An 18,781-nucleotide genomic window follows, 5' to 3' on the forward strand; every position below is an offset into this window, starting at 1 on the left:
CAGTCCCAAAATATATTATGAAATAGATTGAGAATAATAATCCAATTCCAGACAAGCCCTAACTGCTACATTGTCTGCAGCTGAGTGCATGACCTGTTAGATGGCTCATCTGCACAGGAGTTTGGTTGTACCCCATTGCTTTGAGCTCTATACTAATTCAATAAATAATGTCAGCCTATGAACAGTCAAAGAATAAGAAACTTCCTGGCAGATTAAAACTGTGTGCCGGACCGAGACTCAAATTTGGGACCTTTGCCTTTCGCGGGCAAGTGCTCTACCAATTGAGCTTCCCAAGCACGACTCACGCCCCATCTTCACAGCTTTACTTCTGCCAGTACCTTGTCTCCTACCTTCCAAACTTTACAGAAGCTCTCCTGCAAATCCTGCAGAACTAGCACTTCTGAAAGAAAGGATATTGCGGAGACTTTGCTTAGCCACAGCCTGGGGGATGTTTCCAGAATGAGATTTTCACTCTGTAGCGGAGTGTGCGCTGATATGAAACTTCCTATTTTCTCCCCTTTCCTCCAGTTACCATGCTTTTCATTTTCTTCTTGTTAATCATCATTCCATATTCTTCTAATTTTGTGTTTAGATCATCTAACATTTGTTCATCTCTGTTGCACTCTCTGCCATCACAACCATGTCATCTGCAAATGTTATACACTCCACTCTCCCACCCCCTCCAGTCAACTCCATGTTTGTCCCATCTGACACAGTCAAAAGCCTTCTCAAGACCAATGAACACAACATACACCTTCCTTTTCTTCTCCATGTACCTTTCCCCTATCACTCTCAGTAGGCCAATGGCATCTCTAGTTCCCATTCCTCACCTGAAACCAAATTGTTCATCTCCTGTTATGCAATTCAGCTTTCCATATAGCCTCCTGTTGAGCGTCCTCAGCAAGACTTTGGCTGCATGCGATATCAGGCTCACTGTTCTATGTTCCTCACACTGTTTGCTCTTCTTTTTCTTTTCTATAGGTATTAAGATACTTTCTGTATAGTCCTTTGGCCATTTTCCTGTATGTATATTTGATTACACAATTCAGTCCACTCCCTTTTCCCTTCTTTCTCCAATGACTTTAACAGTTCCGCAGTCAGATGCAAATTCAGTTTTATTTCAATCAAAACACGTTCCCTCAGTTTGTGGCCATACTGAGGCTAATGTTCACAATTAATAAATGATTTTTTTGTAAAGTAGTGCAAGCAAAGAGTTCCTACACATACAGTGTTTCACTTTCGCAAGGACATGCTAATGTTGATTAATTTACCACAGTTATTGGGTTCACACAGTATAATATAGTGAAAAATTTATTATAAACAACATATCTAAACTTTAATAACATAATTAATATGGTGGGTGAAGACTTTATTGGACTTTTTGTTTGCTTTCTGTGTTTTTTGTGTTCCTTAGTGAATATACAGGGTGTTACAAAAAGGTACGGCCAGACTTTCAGGAAACATCCCTTACACACAAATAAAGAAAAGATGTTATATGGACATGTGTCCGGAAACGCTTAATTTCCATGTTAGAGCTCATTTTAGTTTCGTCCACCTACGCTCAATGGAGCACGTTATCATGATTTCATACAGGATACTCTACCTGTGCTGCTAGAACATGTGCCTTTACAAGTACGACACAACATGTGGTTCATACACGATGGAGCTCCTGCACATTTCAGTTGAAGTGTTCGTACGCTTCTCAACAACAGATTCGGTGACTGATGGATTGGTAGAGGCGGACCAATTCCATGGCCTCCACACTCTCCTGATGTCAACCCTCTTGACTTTCATTTATAGGGGCATTTGAAAGTTCTTGTCTACGCAACCCCGGTACCAAATGTAGAGACTCTTCGTGCTCGTATTGTGGACAGCTGTGATACAATACGCCATTCTCCAGGGCTGCATCAGTGCATCAGGGATTTCATGCGACGGAGGTTGGATGCATGTATCCTCGCTAACGGAGGACATTTTGAACATTTCCTGTAACAAAGTGTTTGAAGTCATGCTGGTACGTTCTGTTGCTGTGTGTTTCCATTCCATGATTAATGTGATTTGAAGATAAGTAATAAAATGAGCTGTAACATGGAAAGTAAGCATTTCCGGACACAAGTCACATAACATATTTTCTTTCTTTGTGTGTGAGGAATGTTTCCTGAAAGTTTGGCCATATCTTTTTGTAACACCCTGTATAATTTAGGTGCAGCCACATTCAGAATCCCACTGTGACAGCATGCAGTCTGCTAATAATTAGCCATGCAGTACATTTAATCATGTGGGATTTCCTGGAAGCCTTAGCATTCACACTTCATGATAACGTATGCATATAGACCCACAGTGTGCAGTATCATGATGGGCTGGAGGGCCCAGTGGAAACAGTGTTGACAGTAAAGAATGACTTTATCTCTAATACATGATGCATCGCAGCTGAGGTAGGGAAACATGCCTCCCTCTATTGTCCCTGTCTGTCACTGATGTATGCACAGTGGCTTCCACCATGGATGCTGAGCTGGTGCCCTGCTATATTGGCAGTAGGTCCCCTTGACTCCTCCAGCATCACCATGGCAGTGCATGGAAATGGCTGTACACGGGATTCAACTTGCTGCACTCTGGCAGCAATTGGATGGTGGTTGGCAATGAGGTACCAAGTTCCACTAAGAACTCAGCACTGGCAGCAGAAAGCTGGGTCAACAGGTCAGCGGTGCTGTGGCATCAAATCCTGTGAAGAACTTGGTGCTGATGGTGGCCGGTGCAATCCAGCTTCAAACCCATGGCTGCTACTGGCAATGCCCAGTTGTCTCACTGTCCACCGTAGCTGTGACATTTTGGTGGTACTGCTAGACTCTGGCAGTAAGAATTGCCCACTTCCTTAAAATTCAGATATATTTATATGCCTCTGACATGCATTTGTTTCACGAAAACCCAGCACCTAACCATATCACCCACAACAAGAAACTTTCTCTGGAGTCATTAATGCCATGTGATGCAGTTTTCCACTGAGCGCAGCTATCCTCATCTCTGAGTTGCCTTATTTGTATGTTATTCTGACCCACTTGTCACCATACTGTGGCTAACTGCCTGCAGCTGCTAATGCAGTACTTCACAGCAGCCTCCTTAGAACTTCATATAACTTTTTCTAAAGATTTATTACTGTTACCCAGAGGCTGTTTAGTAACATTACAATTCTGATAGCTTACACCAAGAGCACAGTTGAACTGGAGAGAGTGGTTGTATGGACTGTACAGTGTTGATAGTTCACAAGCTATGTTCAAAATATTGAGCACAGTACCAGGAGAACAGCCCATGTAATTAAGCTTGCAGGAAGTGATCCTGTGTGGAAGGGTCCCAGTGCAGGTAATCAGCTCAGGTTATAATAGCACAGCACTTGACACAGCCTGTGGCAGTCACATTAGTAGGAGTAGATAGGTTAACTGTTGTGTGGCAAGTTCTTTAATGATGCAGTATTTTTGTGTCATTTGCATTGAACAGGTGTTTTTTGTGATGTAGCAATCAATATGTTTATTTTATCACTATTCCCCAGCGTTTTTTAAAAGACAGTCATTCGCAAACAGAACAGGCTGATACATGGAAATGCTATGCACTTTCATTGTGTTTCATTCCATGAAGTTATATGATTATAATTTCTTCAAGTTATAATTGGAACTAACAGACTTTTTTGTATCCTAGAGAGCTTTTTCCTGGTGGCTGAGCTTCCCCAGATTCAGATGGTTCAAATGGCTCTGAGCCCTAAGGGACTTCTGAGGTCATCAGTCCCCTAGAACTTAGAACTACTTAAACCTAACTAACCTAAGGACATCACACACATCCATGCCCGAGGCAGGATTCAAACCTGCGACAGTAGTGGCCGCACAATTCCAGACTTTAGTGCCTAGAACAGCTCGGCCACTCCAGCTGGCTTCCCCAGATTAATTGAGGCTTTAATTATAAATTGAAGTGTGCACTGTATGCTATAATCAGCATTAATTTGCTTGTACCAATACTTGACACACATAGAGCATAGACAGCTTTTGAAAACTTTGTTTCAGGAACTTTCACACTCCAGATACGTCTGAAGAAGTTCCTTTGTACATATATTCATAAAGCCTAAGCTTCAGTAAATCACTCCAATAATTTGTTGACAAAACTCAGTACTGTAATGTTCTGTTGGAGAAGCAGGGAAAATTGTAAATTTGTGTCATACATGACTCTTTATTAATTATTATTTTATTGAAACTATCTGGTAATCAAATACATTGATGTCCACTGCTGATTACATGGTCATTCTATCTCCAGCCGTAAACAAAATGCTGGTATTATCAGCAGTTATTTTTTCATCAGTGTAGTAATGTTCATCACAAATAGAAAGAAGGAGTGGTGGACATCTTAGAACAGACCACTGTGTCATACCACCCTTAATCAACAATTTATTCAATAGCTGTGTTGTTCTAAAGACAGTGTCTTTGATCTCATTATGGGTTATTACTGTATCCTGACAGTCTTATAGGTAATACATTTTCTGTGGGTTTGAGACACCTCTCTGCACTTTTTTTGACTAATTCAGGAATGATAATGTTATGGTCAATAATGTCTAAAGCTTTTGACAGATCCATAAAAATACCAGAAGCATATTCTTTTGTTAGTTTTTAATAAGTTTCTCTTAAAGAGGCATACCAATATAAAATTGGATTTGCTAGGGTCACACACATTTTTTCATTCAGTGACACAACTTGTTCTCTAAGCCCTATCATGGTGGAGAGCCTCCAGGAGTGTGGAACAAACCATGTTACATACTGAATAGCCTTATAGTCTACAATGTCTGGTGTTGGAAGGCATGGAAGTTGAATGTGCACCAGAGGGTATGGACCTGGATACCCACTAGGGGTCTCTGTGCTCTGGCGCATGCCTGCGCCGCGTGCCTCGTTGTGTGAGTGCGCCACTCTCCATACCACATTAAGTCCACGGCCAGTTGTGTTTCCCACAGACATGTATTTAGGGAGCCACACGTCACTACCCCAGCAGTCTGGTACTCGCCATAGTTCATGTGTGCATCTTGGCTGTACTGCATTCGGCTCCATGTATTGAGATACGTACTATCATTGTTTAGAGTGTTCCTGCATTGTTGTTGTTGTCTCGCTGTGTTTATCAGCTCACTTCTTGCTTGCTTGCCTCGTGTTGTGTCCTGGTCAGTCGTAGTGTCTGTTGTCCCCTACTTGTTCGTCTGTCCTGTCTGTTAGTTGTTTAGCGATACCTCCAGTGGCTTCCCCGCCTGGCGGCTTTGTGTCTCCATTCTCTGGCATGCACCACTCACCAGTTGCTCACGGCTATAACACAATGTACAGAAAAAGACATTATGTTTGGCCATTGGCAGATAATTATTTGCATTTTCTTTCTTTATCTGTTTTTTAAGATTTTTGTGAAATGAACCTTTTTGTTGATTGACAGTCAGAAGCTTCTTCAAGACATTTGTTTTTTAATAACCTTGAAGGTGAAATTACTAGGCACAAATAAATACCAGGGCTAATTTCTTGTATAATGATTATCACTTTTATTGAGGAATGAAAAGCAATATACCTACAGTACATGCAAACAATAAATCAGACAATGAATAACCAACACTTTTAGGGAATGTCTATGAAACTTGATCTTTTACTCCCAACAGTCTCCCCCCCCCCCCCTTTTCCCTCATAATGTGTGGAACACCCAGGATATAGTAATACTTGAACCTATATTGTCACCAGCTCTTGTGCAGACTGTTGGTTGTGGCATTGGTCTGGTCGTAGACGTGGAAAAAAGTGTGGCTGACGGTGAACAGCTCTGCATTGACCCAGTTGTTGAGATCTACATGGGTGCGTCAGGATGTTGCATAGCTGTGTTTGTCAGGGTGTTGCATAGCATCAGTGCATATCATGACATGGGAGCAGTCCACTTATGCTTTGTGTATGGAAGTCAGATGTTCACCATGACAAAGTAGGTGGCCGTTGGATCTTTGTGACATGTTCCCAAATTTTCTGTACAAGTAGTGGTAGTCCTGTGTGGTCTGGCAATGGTACAGATGTGGCATAGTCAGCCAGAATCCAGAGTGGCTTCTCATAAACCATTTCAGCCAACAATGGAGCAATGTGAGATTTATAAGCTGTCCATACTCCTAAAAGGAACAGAGGAAGTGCTTCCGTCCTTTAAAGTTCAGTGCCACAGTTCAACTATTCCGAGGTCAGCAGGACTTGTAATGTGGTGGCATTGTAAACTGCACAGTTTACACAATTCATTGAATTGCAGTTGTCTTGGCGGATGTGTCTATAGCTAGTATATATTCTGACCATCTTGTGCTTTTGCCAGCTACTGTAAAAAGAGTAAAAAGATAATTGCAACCTTCTGGAGACAGCAGAGGGCCCAAAGTGTCAATTTTCATGTGACTAAACCTTCTTGAAGACACAAAGAAAGACCTGATACTCGCATGAATGTGTCATCCCTTCCTGGCTGTATCAGGTTGTGGACACCGTTGAATGCCACTTTTCATGTATGGCTTTGGATTCCATTGTGAGAAATAACACCATATTTTAGAATTTCCACCTGGCACCAAGACTTGCTTCAACCTCAGTCCTGTGGAAGCACTGTGGAAGGTTTAATAAAAGTTGCAGTTGTTGATCTGACGCTTGGACCAAATGACATCATTGTAGTTCTAAACATGAACTGCAAATGCGAGAAAAGTAGTCAGTTACAATGTTTTCTGCATCTTTCAAAATTGTTCAGATGGCTCTAACAAGGGAACCTCCCCATCGCTCCCCCCTCAGATTTAGTTATAAGTTGGCACAGTGGATAAGCCTTGGAAAACTGAACACAGATCAATCAAGAAAACAGGAAGAAGTTGTGTGGAACTATGAAAAAAATAAGCAAAATATACAAACTGAGCAGTCTATGTGGAAGATAGGCAACATCAAGGAGAGTCTGAGCTCAGGAGCGCTGTAGTCCCGTGGTTAGCATGAGCAGCTACGGAATGAGAGGTCCTTGGTTCAAGTCTTCCCTCAAGTGAAAAGTTTACTTTCTTTATTTTCGCAAAGTTATGATCTGTCTGTTCATTCATTGACATCTCTGTTCACTGTAATAAGTTCAGTGTCTGTGTTTTGCGACCACACCGCAAAACTGTGCGATTAGTAGATGAAAGGATGTTCCTCTCCAATGGGAACCGAAAACATTTGATCGCAAGGTCATACATCAACCGATTCCTCCACAGGAAAACATGTCTGATATATTCTATACGACACTGATGACGGCATGTGTATCACATGACAGGAATATGTTGTTGACCCACCTAACTTGTACACTTTGCGAATGGGTAAAAAGGTTCTTCTACCTTGCTCGATTTAGGTTTTCTTGTGGATGTGATAATCACTCCCAAAAAAGTGATGAAAACATAAGAGTTTGTCACATAAACTGCAACAAATGAATGCAACAGTTTCACAGTTGCACAGTTTTCCCTGTGCTCTGTCAAAACATATGTTTTTTAAGTTTTCAAATTTTTTCCGTGTGTAGACCGTCAAATCCTGCATATGTGCAAGCAAATCTGAACATGTCCTGGAATTTTTGAGAGTGAAGTTGATTATGTGTGAGTGCCTGAACTTTGATAATTGTCTGAAAATAAAAAATTAAACTTTTCACTCAAGGGAAGATTTGAACCAAGGACCTCTTGTTCCACAACTGCTTACGCTAACCACGGGACCACGGCACTCCTGAGCTTAGACTGTCCTTGATGTTGCCTATCTTGCACATGGACTACTCAGTTTGTATATTTTGCTTATTTTTTCATAGATCCACACAATTTCTTCCTGTTTTCTCGATTGATCTGTGTTCAGTTTTTCAAGGTCTATCCACTGTGCCAACTTACAACTAAATCTGAGGGGGGTGTGATGGGGAGGTTCCCTTGTAAGCACTATGGGACTGAAGTCATCAGTCCCTAGACTTAGAACTACTTAAACCTAACAAATCTAAGGACATCACACACACGCATGCCCGAGGCAGGATTTGAACCTGTGACCATAGCAGCAGCGCGGTTCCAGACTGAAGCACCTAGAACCACTCGACCACAGCGACCGGCCTTGCATCTTTAATGTGACACATGTCCATGGTAAACTGATCAATAAATTCAATGTGCCTGACTGTCAAGGGGAACACTCATCACTTACATGAAAGATTGACACAACTGGCTTGTGGTCTGTACAGATCATCATTGATGAGGGTGATTTGAGGGTGAAAGTGCCTCATCTCCTCATATAGTGCAAGCAGCTCTCTGTCATAAGCATTCCATTTCCTTTGCCACAGCCACAATTTTTTTGAAAAAGAAAACTTAAATAGCTGTCAATTATTGTTGTCTTTTTCCTGCAGAGTGACACCAATTGCACTATCACTGGCATGTACCATGATGACCAATATTTATATTGTACACGGTGGGTGAGCAGCACTGCTTCTGTGAGGCTCACCTGTAGATAACAGAAAGCTTCCTCAGTTTCTGGAGTGCACTTGAGGATTTGTTTGCCCCTGTTGTGATTCAAAAGTGCATGTGTTGGCGGTGCTTGAATGGAAGCTGTTGCCAGAAGGTTATGACAGTAAAAATTCACCATGCGCAGAAAATGTGTCCATGGTTTGTAATCTTTTGGCTTTTGAAGGTCATGTAAAACAGCTAACTTCTCCTATAGCAGGTAGATACCATGAGCTGAGACCTTATGGGTGAGGAAGGTTACTTCACTCCTGCCTGTGACACATTTATCTTTGTTTGACTTAATGCCATGGCTATAAGAGGTGTGATCAAAAAGTAAAGGGATTTTTTTAATTTCATAGTCTTTATACATCTGATTTTCAAAAATTTTTCATCTTGTTAGACAAGTTACAGATGTGCATCTGCACATTCAGCTGTTTTGAAAACTTTCTAAAAGATGCATCAAAGAAATAGCATTACATTTTGCTTGAACATGGAATAAATTGCAGCAACACATTTGAAATGTTGACTGTGGCTTTTAGAATATCTACTATGAGTAAGACAAGGGTTTACAAGTAGTATAAACATTACAAAGAGGGTCAAGAAGACGTTAAAGACGAGTACCACCCTGGATGCCCTAGCACACCAATGTCTGACAACAATGTGGATGAAATAAAGAAAATGGTACTGGAAAATCACCAAATTACCATTAGAGAGGTTGCTGATGATGTTGGCATATCCTTTGGCTCATGCTAAGTAATTTTTTCAGATGCTTTGGGCATGAAACTTGTAGCAGGAAAGTTTGTTGAATTTTGACCAAAAACTTCATCACTCAGGACTTGTTGCATGAAGTTGACAGTGATCCAGAACTTATAAACCAGGTTATAACAGATGACAAAACTGGGGTGTATGGGTATAATGTTTAAACCAGTGCCCAGTCTTCCCAAAGCAAACTGCCTGAACAGTCAAAACAAAAAATGTATCCGACAAGTTCAGTCATATGTGAAGTTTATTCTCACTGTTTTCCTCGATAGTGCATCATGAGTTCCTGCCTTACGGTTGTTCAGTCAATATGGAATACTACCTGGAAGTTATGCATTGTTTGTGTCAAGCAATTTACAGAAAATGACCAGAATTGTGGCAAAATCACTCGTGGAAATTTCATCATGATAATGCTTCTGCTCATACCTCAATGCTTGTTCATGACTTTTTGGCAAAAAACAGAAATATTATGTTGTCTCAGCCACCCTATTCTGCAGCCATGGCCCATTGCAACACATTTCTATTTCTGAGGGTGAAGAGAACTATAACGGATACTGTTTTGCCACCATTGATGATATAAAAACATAATCAGCTGCAAGAGCTGAACACCCTAAAATAAAGTGACTTTCAGAAGTGCCTCCAATATTGGATAAAGTGGTGGCACAGATGCATTATATCTGAGGGGTATTATTATGAAGAGAACAAAGTTGATGTTGATAATAAATAAAGATTCTTTAAGAAAAATAAAAGTTGCTCTTACTTTTTGATCACACTTCTTATGTTCCATGTCATTCTTCACGAATGGGCCTGTCATGTAACTGAGTGCTAGGCAAGAATACCAGGATATTATCTATATATATTACAGTAAATGTCAGTACCCATACAACTTTGTCAATGAAACTTTGTGAAGTTTGAGCAGCGATATGTAGTCCAAACAGCATGAAGAAGAATTCAAAGAGACAGAAAGGTGTATTAATTGCTTGCTTTGATACATGACTAGGTGCTACCAGAATTTGATTATAAGCCTTTCAGCAATCCAGAACAGTGAAAATATCTGCATCTGCCAAAAACACTTGTGAAATCTTGGCTATTAGGTGTGAGATAACTATGTAGAACAGTTCTAGGATTCAATCCATTGCATCACTGCAGGAGCACATGAGCCATCTTTCTTATGGACCAGGTGCAGGAAAGATGCCCACAGACTGTCAGAATGGTGTATAAATCTCAACTGAAGAATTTCATCAAAGATTGCTTCAGTCTCTGTTAGGCACTCTGGTATAATCTGTTAGGTGCTCTGGTCCAATCCCACAGTTGTGTTGTGAATCAGGTGGGCTTCGTTTCAAGTGTATTTACTTTATGGTACTGTGCTTAATACCAAAGCGTTGTGTCAATCTCTGTGGCTCCAATGAAAACCAAACAGAATGCACAATGTTAGTGTCCTGAGAGAACTGTGTACTTATTTTGTTGACTCTTCTCGGCTTGCTAACAGCAGAAGAACTCTGAGTTCCAATTACTTTGTGACAGTCAGTCCCATTTGTTAGACATATGTCTGTCAAGTCCATGGTAAGTGTGACGTGTGGAAAGTTGACCCATTGCTGCAGTTACTGCTCTTCTGGAAGAAAAATCAACACTGCTGCTGTCATTGTGAGAGAGGATCAACAAATTACCTTAAGGTCACTTTCTGAAATACTGAACATTTTATTGGGTGTCACCCACATGCTGGTGACAGAAAAATTACACATGACACATGTTCGTACACGATGGGTTCCAAGACTGTTGAGTCCCCAACAAAAGGACATTCACATGCAGGTCTGCATGGTGATGTTAGAGGAAGTGTGGAAATCTCCTTCATCACCAACCACCAAAAAAGCAAGAGTGGTTGCTTCCACTGGGAAGTTATGGTCATCTCATTCTTTGATATTAATGGAATGGTTTATCAGCATGTTGTGCCTGCACTCACATCAGTAACTAGAGAATACTACAGGGATTTCCTGAAAACATTGTAAGTCCACATCAGGTGCAAAAGACCACATTTCCACGAAGCAGGCTGGATACTGCTCCACGATAATGCGTTCGCCTCATATTGCCAATGTTGTTGTTGAATATCTCACAAAAATCAATGTGAAGTGCATCCCTCAACCTCCCTATAGTCTGGATTTAGCGCTATGTGACTTTTTTCTATTCCTTAACATGAAGGAACACCTTTGTGCGAGGCATTATCAATCATCAGAAACAGTGGTGAAGACCGTGGAGGTGATTTTGAAGGACCTCTCAAAAAATGGTTTTCAGCGTGTATTTGAAGACTGGTAGAAATGTGGGACAAGTGCATTACATTTATGGGAGACTACTTTGAGAAGGACTATCAAAATTATGAGGATGAGTAAAGGTAAGCTGTCAAAAAAAATTATGATCATTCTTTATTGAACAGCCCTCATACACTGGATGAGTCATCTGAGAAAGTGCTGTACTGTTATAGACAGCATATTTGCCACTGTGCTTCTGTCTGTTATTAAAATTAATTTACAATAAACTTTTATGCTCAGTGTGGTAATCCACCATGCACAATTCGCCATGTCACTAAAAATAGTAATTTTCTTAACGATGCTGCCTTGTAGCAGAATATTAGAATCTTATACTGATGTGGTAGGAATACCTTACAGACACACTGATGATCCAAAGCATTATGATGACTCCCCATCATGACACTGAAGCCCGCCTGGTGACACTGTATGCACGTGACATAGTGAGGAAAGTATATAATCAGGTCAAAGACAAATGGAAAATCATTATATTCATGATACAGGTGCAAATGGGTAAAATAGCTAACATAAGCAGTTTTTACGAAATGCAGATTGTTATGGCCTGATGCGTAGGAACAAGCATCTTGGAAATGGTCAAGTGTTCACTTTCTACTACCATTCACAATAAAATGCCAGACCTTTATACCACTGCTGAAAAGCAGTGATGCATACATAATACTAGAGCAAGAAATTTGATTAAAACTTTAATTTTATAGCAGTGACATTTTTAGGGAAAATTTAAGCGTATATTCAAAAGATAGGTTAATGGGAAATAGAGGTGGTGTATTTGTTACAATACAAAATAAGTGCAAATCCACCGAAGTAGATATTGAAAAGGAATTTTTTGGGCAACACTTGGTGTCAGGAGTGAGCATAAAACTGTAGTTAGCTCCCTCTGTCAAACACCAGACTCGACACCTGATGCAACAGAAAACTTTTGTAATGCCATGGTGTAAGCAATATCTGAAAAGTAATATGAATCAGTACATTACCCACTAGAAGGATTGCATTAGCAGCCACAGGCTGGAAGCCATCCATGTGATGAGATGTAGGACAGCATAAACAGAGAGATAAGTGAGATGTGTAGCAAAGGCAGCCACTCACATCAGAAAACAGTATAGCCCAACAATAGCCACTGCAGTGACCAAGACAATTCACTACACCAGGGCTGGTCTCTATTATATACAAGATGGCTAGCCATGAGTTTTAGAGAAACAAATATGCTACAGAGCGGTATGAATAGTACTGTATTCTGAGGCAATGGAGATTTGTCATTGGCTCATCATAAGGTCATCTTCTCTGTATCGTTGCTGAGTTCTGCAACACTACCATGATGCCAGGGCCACTCCTAGCCCTGGGACAACACAGCATCATCGACACCTGCTGTGGGTTGGAGCCCAGGCTGCCCCCACCACATTCAGCAGTAAGTTCCTAGTGGGACTTAGCACCTGAGAGCTACCACCCTGCCCATATCACTTGCTTTTGCCAGCAGTGAGATCCGAGGAGGACTCAGTGTAAATAAAAATAAAATAATAAAGTGCCACAGTGACAGCTGCCATCTTACGCCTGCCCAGGAGCAGTGGGTCAAATCTCAAGCAGTGCAGTCTCCATGTGCCCCATGGTGAACATGCATGGACCAGAGTGGGCCTCCCAGAGAGGCCACTGTCATCACCAAGAGAAGCAATATCTGCCGAAGCTAATTAAGATGTTGTTTGTTGTCAACAGTGTTACGACTCGGGCCACTTATCAGGGTCGTGTCAGCAACGCTGATGTCACTGAAGCCTACAGCAGAGGATATGTCACCCCCATAGTCCGCCATCCAAGCCACAGCATGCCGTACCAGCATTTGGGGTGAGTCAGACTTACTTTTTCATGTGGTAACAGTAATGGAGTTGACATATAGGGGTTCTGATTATGCAGAAGTTACTTTTGTAAAACCAGAGGAACTAGTAGGTTTATCTCAATTTTAATGGAATGTGAGGGATGTATAGCTAGTGCCTGGTCTTTGTACATCATGCAGTTCCCTTGGGCATTCTACCCATTTTGCCATATCAGTGGTGGTAATTTGTTTCACTTGTAATCATTTGGGACACACAGCCAGGTAGTGTTAAGTGTCCAGGTGGCTCATGATTGCAGACAAAGGAAATAGATGAATTCTAGTAGTGGTACTATTGAATTTTTATTTTTCATGTTGTGATAATTATTATTGTAAAATGAATAGTGAAGAGGCAAAGGAAAAATTGAAGACATAAGGTATCACCAGTGATCGATCTACAGAATTGTTAGTACATCACATGGCTCATTTGAGGGTGGATGAGGTAACTTTATGTAACAGTTTGCCAGAGAAAGGTAAAACATGGCAAAGTTTAGGAGTGGCTCCAGCTTTTGTGAACCAGGTTCCTTGCTTTTCTGGTAGAGTGTCTAAGGATGTCTTAGCATTCTTAGAAGCTCTCAGGTCATCAGCTGACATAGGGGGTTTGTCAGATAGCCAGTTATTGCAGCTTGCTAGGTTATGTTTTGTGGGTGAGCCAAAATCATTTGTGTGTTGTTCAAAAGCATTGTTTCAGGAGAGTATGTTCAAGGAGCTTAAACAATGACTGGAGCGAAAATGACCTATCCTATCCATTATTGAAGCTGCCATTTGCTCAAAAAGGGGTATATTATTCAGAAACAAAAATATTTGATCATTTGCCCAACAACATAAAGTGTCTAGCAGGTAGCAGATCAAGTTTTAAATCTAGCTTAAAATCATTCCTTTGGGCAACTCCTTCTATTCGATGGATGAGTTTATGTTTCAAAACTGGACAAAAAAAGTTCTAAATGTAGTTGCATTTGTAGAACTAAAAAGTTCAGTAATATTAATATTAGCACTCTTTATGTGTGTATATATATTGTAATCTGACTTGTTCCACATCATATCAATAAAATTATTGGGAAAATGATCTACGGAACATGACATAACTAAAAAAAATATAAAAAACAATAAAAAAAGGTACAGGAAACAGAATAGTGCACAGATTTTCTTGTGAACATTTAGGTGTGGTGTAATGAAAAGATTGAGGATTTCACAGATAGAATTAACAAGTTGATTGTATATACACATGAATTATTGCAGAACAAAGAGGTGAATAAAGTAATTTTGCAAGAAGCCAAGCAGCAAGCATTGGCACTGGAAATGTTGAGAAGGGTGCGCTCAGGGGCACCTAAAAATCTTGAAGCTGCAGGGAGACTAGCATTGGAGTACGAACACATTGACGTATGTAGGGGGTAAGGGGTCAATGGGATGTATTTGCTTCTAATGCAAAGTATTTTAATTGTGTTTGTACGTGGTATGTGTAGAGGCAATATTTTCAGCCCTGGAGGAATAAGGTGAATAGTATGGACTACAGTGGAGGTAGTAGCAGGGGTGATATGAGTCATGGATGAGGAGGGAGGAAAGGACCCACTAAACTTAAGAGGGAACCCCAGCCACTGACAAGAGTTCCCCATAAAATTGAATTGAGAATAATATAAGATTTTGTTGCACACAGGATTCCATGTGTCAGTGGTCACAAGAGAGTTAGTTGGAAGGAGGCATTGCAACCCATTACATTACAAGTTGCTTGAAATAGGGAATAGTGATATACTACCCTCAGGCTCAGTGATAGTGAATTTTTAATTGAGGGACAGCCAAATTTAAACAGAGTGTGGGAGTGGTGTCTCATGAAAGCAAGGGCTACATCATGATCTGCAACAACATGCCATAATTAACTCTTAACAATGCATAACAGAACTCAATGGGAAAACATTACAGCTGAGGGAGACTGTTGTCAGTGTTGATTTGTCATAAAGACCATCTATTGTACAGGGCAGTTTAGTTGAACTGCAAAGAATGACATTAAGTCTTAGCAAGACTGTGTGTATAGTGGCACAGGAAAGTTGCAATGGCTCATATGTAAGCAAACTTACCAGTTAATGTTTTATGTACAGTGGAACCAAAAGGAGGTAATAAGTCAAAGTATTGTACGCTTATAAGAGACAGATTGAAGTAACATAGCACCCATCAACACAGATAATTCTAGCACCTAACAAGTTAGTGAAAGGAACATTGTTGGCCATCTTAGAAATTCTGGATGAAGAAGATTGCTGCACATGAAGTGTGAGCCATAAGAGGGCACAGGATGCTGACGTGACTGCATTTCATGCAATGTTGAAGTATTTAAAATGAACAGAGAGAGCACAAATGCAGGTGTTATTATGGGAATTCTGAGATCGGTTTTTTCTACAAGTTTGTTTCCTGTGACACCAATAACTCAGCACAGAATTCTGACAGCGAATGAAGCATCAGTATATTGGAGATCTTACAGAATACCTTGATCATTGCAACCAGTCTTGGAGGAATTTATAAATCAAAATTTGTCTGATAGGATAATAGAGGAAAGTGGCAGCCTCTGGGAGGGGGAAGGGAGGTTGTGGGAAAATTGTAACTGTACCCAAGGTAGAAGTATTGGTTCTATTGCAATTATCGACATGTAAATAACAAAACCACAACAAATGGTTACATGATTTTGAATATCACAGAAACAAAAGATAATTTTGGACAATGCCAGTACTTCTCTACAATGGACTTGCAAAGTGGGTACTGCCAAGTAGAAGTTGATCCAGAGGATAGACCAAAGACTGGATTTTCAAGACCAAGGGGACACTACCAATGTAGAAGGATGCCTTTTGGTTGAAAAGTGTGCCAGAAACATTCCAATGGTTATTGGATGGGGTACTGAAAGGATGAAAACCATATGACTATCTGGTGTATCTTAGAGATGTAATTATATTTTCAAGGGATTTGCATGAACATAGGAAGCAATTAAGGTAAGTGTTTAACAGTTATGGCAGCTCATTTAACATGGAGTACAGAAATTTACTAAATAATAGTAACTTTTTTGACTACACTGGCTTGTAAAAGAATGTTAGAATAATTTGCTGATATGGTAGGAAAACCTTATAGACAAACTGCTCAGTATGGTACGGAATGCCATCTAGTGGCACAGTGTGCACATGACACAATGACAAAAGTATATAAGCAGGTCAGAGACAAATGGGAAATCATTATTTTCATGATATAGGCTACAAATTCACTAACATAAGCAATTTTGACAAAGTGCAGGTTGTTATGGCATGTTGCCATGGAACAAGCATCTTGGAAAAGGTCAGGTGTTCACATTCTACTATCATTTACAATAAAATTCCAGAGTTTCATACCACTGCTGTAAAGTGATAATAATACTAGATTGAGAAAAACTGGTGAAAACTTTAATTTGATAGCAGTGATATTTTTTGGGAAAATTTAACAGTATATGGAAAAGATAGGCTAATGGGAAATGGAGGTGGTGTATTTGTTGCAGTACACGTGAAACGCAAGTCTATTGAAATAGATATTGAAGCCGTAAAATGGAAGGGAAGGCAGAAAGGTGGAAGGAGTATATAGAGGGTTTATACAAGGGCGATGTACTTGAGGACAATATTATGGAAATGGAAGAGAATGTAGATGAAGACAAAATGGGAGATAAGATACTGCATGATGAGTTTGACAGAGCACTGAAAGACCTGAGTCGAAACAAGGCCCCGGGAGTAGACAACATTCCATTTGAACTACTGATGGCCTCGGGAGAGTCAGTCATGACAAAACTCTACCATCTGGTGAGCAAGATGTATGAAACAGGCGAAATACCCTCAGACTTCAAGAAGAATATAATAATTCCAATCCCAAAGAAAGCAGGTGTTGACAGATGTGAAAATTACCGAACTATCAGTTTAATAAGTCACAGCTGCAAAATACTAACGCGAATTCTTTACAGACGAATGGAAAAACTGGTAGAAGCCGACCTCGGGGACGATCAGTTTGGATTCCGTAGAAATGTTGGAACACGTGAGGCAATACTGACCTTACGACTTATCTTAGAAGAAAGATTAAGAAAAGGCAAACCTACGTTTCTAGCATTTGTAGACTTAGAGAAAGCTTTTGACAATGTTAACTGGAATACTCTCTTTCAAATTCTGAAGGTGGCAGGGGTAAAATACAAGGAGTGAAAGGCTATTTACAGTTTGTACAGAAACCAGATAGCAGTTATAAGAGTCGAGGGGCATGAAAGGGAAGCAGTGGTTGGGAAAGGAGTAAGACAGGGTTGTAGCCTCTCCCCAATGTTATTCAATCTGTATATTGAGCAAGCAGTAAAGGAAACAAAAGAAAAATTCGGAGTAGGTATTAAAATTCATGGAGAAGAAGTAAAAACTTTGAGGCTACGAATGTGGCTACGAAGTCTTTCGCGACGTATTTCATGAGTAAAAATTTCTCGGTGTACATGCCGCGTCAAATCAGGATAAATCTCCGAGCTTTCGACCACTACCTCCATGGTCTTCATCAGGGCTAAAACTGACTGTCGTGAACTAGCGAGGTTCCCACTCTCCGAGCTTTCGACCACTACCTCCATGGTCTTCGTCAGGGCTAAAACTGACTGTCGTGAACTAGCGAGGTTCCCACAAAAACTTTGAGGTTCGCCGATGACATTGTGATTCTGTCAGAGACAGCAAAGGACTTGGAAGAGCAGTTGAACAGAATGGACAGTGTCTTGAAAGGAGGATATAAGATGAACATCAACAAAAGCAAAACAAGGATAATGGAATGTAGTCAAATTAAGTCGGGTGATGCTGAGGGAATTAGATTAGGAAATGAGACACTTAATGTAGTAAAGGAGTTTTGCTATTTAGGGAGTAAAATAAACGATGATGGTCGAAGTAGAGAGGATATAAAATGTAGACTGGCAATGGCAAGGAAAGCGTTTCTCAAGAAGAGGAATTTGTTAACATCGAGTGTAGATTTAAGTGTCAGGAAGTCGTTTCTGAAAGTATTTGTATGGAGTGTAGCCATGTATGGAAGTGAAACATGGACGATAACTAGTTTGGACAAGAAGAGTATAGAAGCTTTCGAAATGTGGTTCTACAGAAGAATGCTGAAGATTAGATGGGTAGATCACATAACTAATGAGGAAGTATTGAATAGGATTGGGGAGAAGAGAAGTTTGTGGCACAACTTGACTAGAAGAAGGGATCGGTTGGTAGGACATGTTTTGAGGCATCAAGGGATCACAAATTTAGCATTGGAGGGCAGTGTGGAGGGTAAAAATCGTAGAGGGAGACCAAGAGATGAATACACTAAGCAGATTCAGAAGGATGTAGGTTGCAGTAGATACTGGGAGATGAAGAAGCTTGCACA

The 18,781-nt window shown here is 40.4% G+C and overlaps 1 protein-coding gene across 2 annotated transcripts in view; it reads left to right on the top strand.

Moving 5' to 3' along the window:
* Positions 1-18,781, top strand: part of LOC126175486 (cyclic GMP-AMP synthase-like receptor) — a 367,167-nt gene that overhangs the window by 290,382 nt on the left and 58,004 nt on the right. For both annotated transcript variants that reach the window (XM_049922303.1, XM_049922304.1), the window contains exon 11: positions 13,258-13,383. In XM_049922303.1, coding sequence (XP_049778260.1) covers positions 13,258-13,383 — 126 coding nt within the window. The remainder of the gene's footprint in view (positions 1-13,257; positions 13,384-18,781) is intronic.

The sequence above is a fragment of the Schistocerca cancellata genome, chromosome 3 (genome assembly GCF_023864275.1).
Source record: "Schistocerca cancellata isolate TAMUIC-IGC-003103 chromosome 3, iqSchCanc2.1, whole genome shotgun sequence".
NCBI classification, from domain to species: domain Eukaryota; kingdom Metazoa; phylum Arthropoda; class Insecta; order Orthoptera; family Acrididae; genus Schistocerca; species Schistocerca cancellata.